General features: G+C 46.1%; 1 protein-coding gene across 1 annotated transcript in view; it reads right to left on the reverse strand.

The window, feature by feature from the left end:
- Positions 1-741: 741 nt before the first annotated feature.
- The window catches only part of ZBTB8B (zinc finger and BTB domain containing 8B), a gene marked incomplete at its 5' end in the record, with an annotated part of 24,857 nt that continues 19,049 nt past the window's right edge, over positions 742-6,549 (reverse strand). Inside the window, 2 exons of the mRNA XM_083370094.1 lie at positions 742-1,946; positions 3,832-4,001. Of these exons, the coding sequence (XP_083226220.1) occupies positions 1,614-1,946; positions 3,832-4,001 (503 nt within the window). The 3' untranslated portion in view covers positions 742-1,613. The remainder of the gene's footprint in view (positions 1,947-3,831; positions 4,002-6,549) is intronic.

Raw genomic sequence — 6,549 nt, forward strand, 5'->3', positions numbered from 1 at the left:
AATAAATGTGCCACCTTCCCCTGGCAGAAACCGGGAAGTGGCCACCTCCCTTAGCCTGTCTGGTCTGCTGGATAAGGCACCAGGGTAGAAACCGGGAGGTGGTGAGTTCTAGTCCTGCCTTAGGCATAAAGGTTGTCTGGTTGACTTTGGGCCAGACCCTCCCTCTCAGCCCAACGCACCTCACAGGGTTGTTGATGAGGTTGCCACTCAGCCTAGTCACAGCTGTGAATTCTGCAGATTGAAAACCATCGTCTACAGGTTGCCACAATTGGGAAATGTTAAATTAGTGTTTTTCAAACTTGGTCACTTTAAGATATGTGGACTTCCAGAATTCCCCTACTGAGGAATTCTGGGAACTGAAGTTTCTGCGATTGAGAAACGTTGGTTTATAGGAAGGATCCAAGGTGGGGAACAGAGGCCTAGATTGGTCACAGTCTGGCACCAGGATGGGATGTAAGTATTTCAAATGTATTCAAAATATGTTCACTTTGCATAAACAAGCAGTATGGAAAAATATTTGACTGTCGTAGAAGCCAAGAGGATTAAAGGTGTTCCTCCAGCCTTCCACTGCAGTTGCCCACTTGACAAGTATCACTGGCCTGGGGGACTTCGGGGGTTTTGCCACATTGTGCCAGTGAAAGGTGTTTTGTCAATCAGGAAGCTGCCTTAACGCTACAAGCGTATTTTACTATAAATAGCAACTAGATCAGGATCTCAGGGCTTCCTTCCCCACTGAAGGAAACACCAAAGTGTTGGGCTAAATGAGAAAATACAGGTTATTACCTTTCACAACCTCGCAGGTTTGGTGCAGTGTAACATTTCAATAAAGTCAAGGAAGTCAACATACGTGAACAGAGGCATCATGAGGAAAAGCCGCAATCCCACCTGTGTGTTCCAGTGCTAGATTTGAAAAGTGTCAGTTGTTTTACCAGGTGCAAGGCCTGCCAAGAGGGCTCACCGAAAACAGATTTGGGAATCAAAAGCTGGTTTTGAAAACTTACTGATTTTAATACACAAATGATGGCTTGGAGAAGGTGCATGCTTGCTGAAGGATTATGAATTGTTGTCCACTTACATTCCTTTGGGTCTACTGGCCGTGTTTCTAAGATAACACATAGCTGAGGTTACTGTCCTTGGCTGAGTACAGGCTGAAACACTGCTAAACCTTTCATATCTGTGTTTACAGTTAAACAAAACTCTTACACGTGCAAAAAATTTAATTCAGTAACTGAATTACTATGAAGTTGTTCACTTTTATTTTGAAGGGCTTCCCAATTCTGTAAAAGGATTAAGAGGACAATTTTATATTATCAAAAGTTATCACGGTCGCCGTTTGCAAATAATTGTTCATACATCGCTCCATCTTGAAACGGAGGCCTCCTTATGAAATAAAACAGTGATACTTGGGAGTAGCTAAATTCAGAAGAGACACAATGACATGTCCGTGAGTCACTGCATGCAGTTGACCCCAAGCCATGGAAAGCCTTCAGACCAGAGTGCATTTGAACCCTGGGCTGGCAGACAGGCAGGCTGGGCGTCAACGGTCAAGACAAGGAATGAGATAACGCAACAGGAAGGTGGGGGAGACTCTACGACTGATCAGTCCTCCATACCTACCTAATGTTGGGCTTTACATCTTTTTCCTCGGCTTCCTCGTCACTGTCATCCACTTGCTGGATAACCAGATCAGAGGAGCCGTCCTCTACAATCTCCACGTCGGATCTGTTGTCTTCGCTGTAATTCCAGTTGGAGTCTTTGTCCTCTTCCAGAGGGAACTCCGGGGGCGGTTCTGTGTCCAAGTCAATGCGGATGCTGTCGATCCCAGCTTCAGAGAGGCATTCGTTGCAAAGTCTGTAGCGTCTGGTCCCTTCCTGGACCACCTGGCCTGTCATTTCGGTGACGTGACGCTTGCATTTTCTGCAGATGGGCTTGCAAGCTTGATGGATCTGCAGTGATGGGAGGGGAGATTACCAGAAAGTGCTTAAATGGAAATTGAATTGTGTGGCAATAGCAAGTAATACTCTCCTCACTGAGAGAATTGCTAAGTTAAATTTAGACCCAAGTTAAATCGATTTAATCTAGAAAAGACTTTGACTGTAAGAGCTGGACATCATTCGTGTTTGAATACGATGGGATATAAAAAAACCAAGCCTCAGGAGGCAGCAGCGCTGAACCAACCACTGCTCCATGGCCACCAAGAAAACTCTGTGAAGTTGTTTATGATGTCAGCAGGAGTCAAGGTTGAGGAAAGATAAGCCTAAATTTCAGGATAAGGAGGACTTCTCTCTCTCTCTCTCTCTCTTTATTTTTTAGCACAAACTAAATGAAGATTAAAACAAATTAACTTCTTACTTGCAAAGTGAAGTAATTATATGGTAAAGCTCTTGTACAATTTTGTATATAATTTACATAAGATGCAAGGTGATATCAACTCATAAATTTATAAGATACAAGGATGGTTTGAAGTAATTTTTATTTTTTGGTTCAATAGGTACATGCACAAACCATTTTTGGTTAAAATTTTATGTTTGTATTAGCCACACATGTAGTTCACCCTTTGCAAAATATACTTCTTCAGAAAAATAACAGAACAAAATAACAGAGTTGGAAGGGCCCTTGGAAAGATCAGAGGACTAACCTCTGGTCCCGATGACCGAACCAGATTGGATCTTGCAAGATGATCCTGGGATACATCTATTTGCCTTCATTCATGAATGTTCTGTAGCTCTATTTGAACACCATATAACATACAGTGTTGTAAATCAGGGGTACCCAACCCCCGGGTCCGTGAACCAGTACCAGGCCGCGGCATGCCAGAAACCAGTCTGCACAAACAAGCAAAGCCCCATCTGTGAGATGCAGGCAGCACACAAAACCACGGTCTGCGGAAAAACCTCTCTCCATGGAATCGATCCCTGATGCCCAAAAGGCTGGGGACCTCTGCTGTAAATGACTCATGCAACATAACAGCTGTGAGCAATCACACTATTATAAGAAATTGTGGCCATAATATAGCAAGATGATCCTTCCAGTTGGTGTTTAGACAGATTTTATTAGAATTGTTTTTGTAGCTGCCTTAACCAATATCCATGAGGATCAAGAGCCAGCTACGTCTTCACTTGATCAACGAACCCAGAGAGCAACGTTGGACCAGCCACCTTAAGCCCTTAAGAGAGAATATGGCAGGATAAAAATGCAATAAATGGATGGATGGGATTATTCCACCTAGCTCATCAGATCTGGTCCTTAGAGCACTTGTCCTTTCAAAGATAGTCAGTCGGAAGACAGCTGAGAGGCTCCACAAGAATCATCTTCCGAAGTGCTGCATCTGCACAATGTGCAAACTGGGGACGCAATTAGTCCCAATGTATAGACTCCGGACAGATGTGGCTTTGCACAAACCCTGAGCCACCCAGAGAGCAACCAGGCTAAAAGGGTTAGCCTGCTGTTGGAACGTAGATGCTCCAGAACCTGGTTAGCGTGCTTGGGAGCAGCCAATGCCATCTCGTTGGAAAGACAAGGCAGCTCCTGAAAGCCAGGCCTCTGGCTGCCACCACCCGGCCTCGCTGCCAAGGCTGCTCCTTCTTGCCTGCGAGCAGCTTCTCTTGGCCAAAGTCCCCCGGCTGAGCAGAGGCTCTCCTGGGACCTCAAGGCCAATCTTGCCTCAGCCAGCTGGTTCTCTACAATGCAGGCTTGGCCTGGAGGACCCGTGCCTTGACCATCCAGTGTTTCCAGATGTGTTTCACTGCAACTCCCAAACTCCTAGTCTTGGGCATGTGTGTATGTGTCTGAAGGTACTATATTAAAGCAAAACATAAAAAAAAAGTTTACCGTCCGAAAGTGGCTGCTCAAGTGATCCAGCCGGCTGAATCTTTTCCCGCAGGCTTCGCAAGGGTACGGCCGCTCTCCCGTGTGGCAGCGGAGGTGTCGCTTCAGGTCTGCTTTCCGTTTCACCACGTGGGTGCAGAAGGGGCATTTGAACCTCATCCGAGGCAGGTCATCTGAAATACAAAGCACTCCCTTCAGAGGGAAACCCCCCCAGACGGACTTCCAGCGGGTCTAAGTGGCAATACTAGTCATCCAATGGTGGATCTGGAATGAGTGTAAAACAACATTTTGCAACCTTGGCAACTTTTAAGACATGTGGACTTCAACTCCCAGGATTCCCCAGCCAGAAACTCTGGGAGTTGATGTCCACACGTCTTAAAAGTTGCCAAGGTTGAGAAACCCTGGCATAAAAGCAGGCAAAGTGGTTATGTGGCTCAATCCTGTTCAAGTGAGCAATGAGAACTTGCAACAGATTCTGTTGGAAAGTGCAGATGGTCCTCAACTTACGACTAGTTGCTTAGCAGCCATTCAAAGTTAACCATGGACTTCTCTGGGGCCATTTACAGCCCAAATTCAAAATTCCGATGGCTGCCCCACCTCCAGCCTGTGACTGCATTTTGGGCATTTGGCAACCTGCACACATTTGCAGCTGTCTGCAGCATCCCATTGTCACAATTTACAACATTTTTTGCTGGAAATAGGTGTTTTCCTGTTTCCGGCAAAACTGGCCCATTATGAACCAGGGGTTTGCTTAACCACCGTAGTGTTCACAAGAAAGGTTGTAAGATCAGGTGCGGTCACGTGGTGACCTGCTTAATGATGGGTACGAAATTCCGACTATAATTCTGGGCTCAATTACAGTCGTAAGTCAGGGACTACCTGGAATAGCCCGGCCTAGAGTCTCCCCAAGAGTCACTTTTCCAGCGATGCACAGCCTTCAGGTTTACCAGCCAGGATTCAGCAGCTTTTTTTACAGGCACCGGGTTCCAGATGCTCACTTTGATCCCTGACTCCTTCGTGACGCAGCGCTGAAACGTCCCAAACTCTGCTTTAGAAATTTTGTCCCCAGAGGCCAGTTCTTGTCCCTCTCAGGGCCAAATTCGGCCTATGGCACCAGCAGCTTTTTTCCACTGTTGGGTGAAGGAGACAGAGTTGGGCAGGAAATGATCTGTGTTGCTTCTCCCCACTTTGTTGATCGGACCAAACATGATCTGCTTAGGTTTTTGTTATAGGATAATTATGGTTCATCTGTATTACTTGTCATTCTGAGACCTATTTTTGGTCAAAGGGTGGTTATACATACAAGAAACGAATATGGAGGAAGGAAGGGAATTTTTTTTGTTTACATTGGGAGTAAGCAAAATACAGAAGGAGCTTGGATTTAATTCTTGGAGCCTCAGCCCGCCGACGGTTTCTGCACAAGGTGCTCTCTGCAGTCGGTGAGAGTCCAGCCCTTCCCTTCGGTCTCCTCTGCTCTATCGGCTGCCCCCCCCACCAAGGCTCAGGGGTTGCATAAGGATCTCCAGCTTGCTGCATTTTGGCACCACCATCAGAATACCAGAAAGGCACACTGAAGTTCAGGTCAAAGTTCATGCCACAGGAACAGGAAACAACCTCAAAAGCCCAAGAAGGTATAAAAACCCACCACTTGCAGGTACATGGGGTCAGCTGCTCCACAGCCTCGTGTCTTGTGGTTCTGCTCTTCAATAAACTACAACCTTCTTTCTAAAGCAGCCTCCATTTTGTTTATTCCCGGCTTGGACTGGACCCTGATGAAGATTTTTCTTTCGAATGAATGAATGAATGCTTATGTCAGCCAAGGAGACACCTGTAATATATACTTTTAAAAAATGTCTCATGTTCACCAATTATCCTACTCTGCAAGTTGGGGATTGCAGGGAGAAACTGACGGCAACCTTGAATGATGCCAGACGAGTCAGCCAAACTGAACTATCTGGCTGACTACTTACGTTTCTACAAAAACCCATTCAGGGCAAGTCGCTCTTCTCCCACCAATCCCTTCTAGCTGTGTATAGACTATATAATTCCCACCATCTGTGTTTTAAGGAGCAAGGCTGCCCAAAACAGTTGGCAGGCACTCAGCTGGGGAAGATACAACTCCTTGAGTTTATTTCTCTTAAATAAAATAAACTGTGAATTGTGAATAGCTCATTTAGAACATAAAAAGCAGTTAGGACACATTCAATGGATTACCCGGCTGTGCAGCTGGATGCAACTTCTGGTCAACTTGAGCAGAGGATCAAAGAAAGCAGAATCGTGTGTTTCAGTCAAACAGCATTTTCTAATAACGGTGGGGGAGGACATTGGAGGATCTGCTTCTGGCAGCAAACGGTCTTGGGCTGGCGGTACAAAATAGGATTTGGGAATGACCTCTGGGGACAAAGGAAAGAGGTGCTGCCAAGGGAAGGAGCAGAGAAGAGCAGGGGGAGCCCCCAGTGGCTTAACCGTCAGAGGAGGATACTTAGGAAGGACCCACCTAATGGGTCAGGCAGCTAAAAGCGGCATTAGGAAATTTCAGACTTGCAAGACTTTCTAATATACCTTTAGAATAAACTAGAATTAGCTCATTGGTCCCTTTTCCTGCCTGGTTTACCAGGAGGGTTGACATGTTGCTACACCAGCTCACAATCTCCTGGGGCCAGCTCCAACAGGATGAGCTCCACTCTGCGCCCAGCATGCACCAAAAGTCCTGCATCGACC

Source organism: Vipera ursinii (genome assembly GCF_947247035.1).
Source record: "Vipera ursinii genome assembly, chromosome: 9".
Classification (NCBI taxonomy): domain Eukaryota; kingdom Metazoa; phylum Chordata; class Lepidosauria; order Squamata; family Viperidae; genus Vipera; species Vipera ursinii.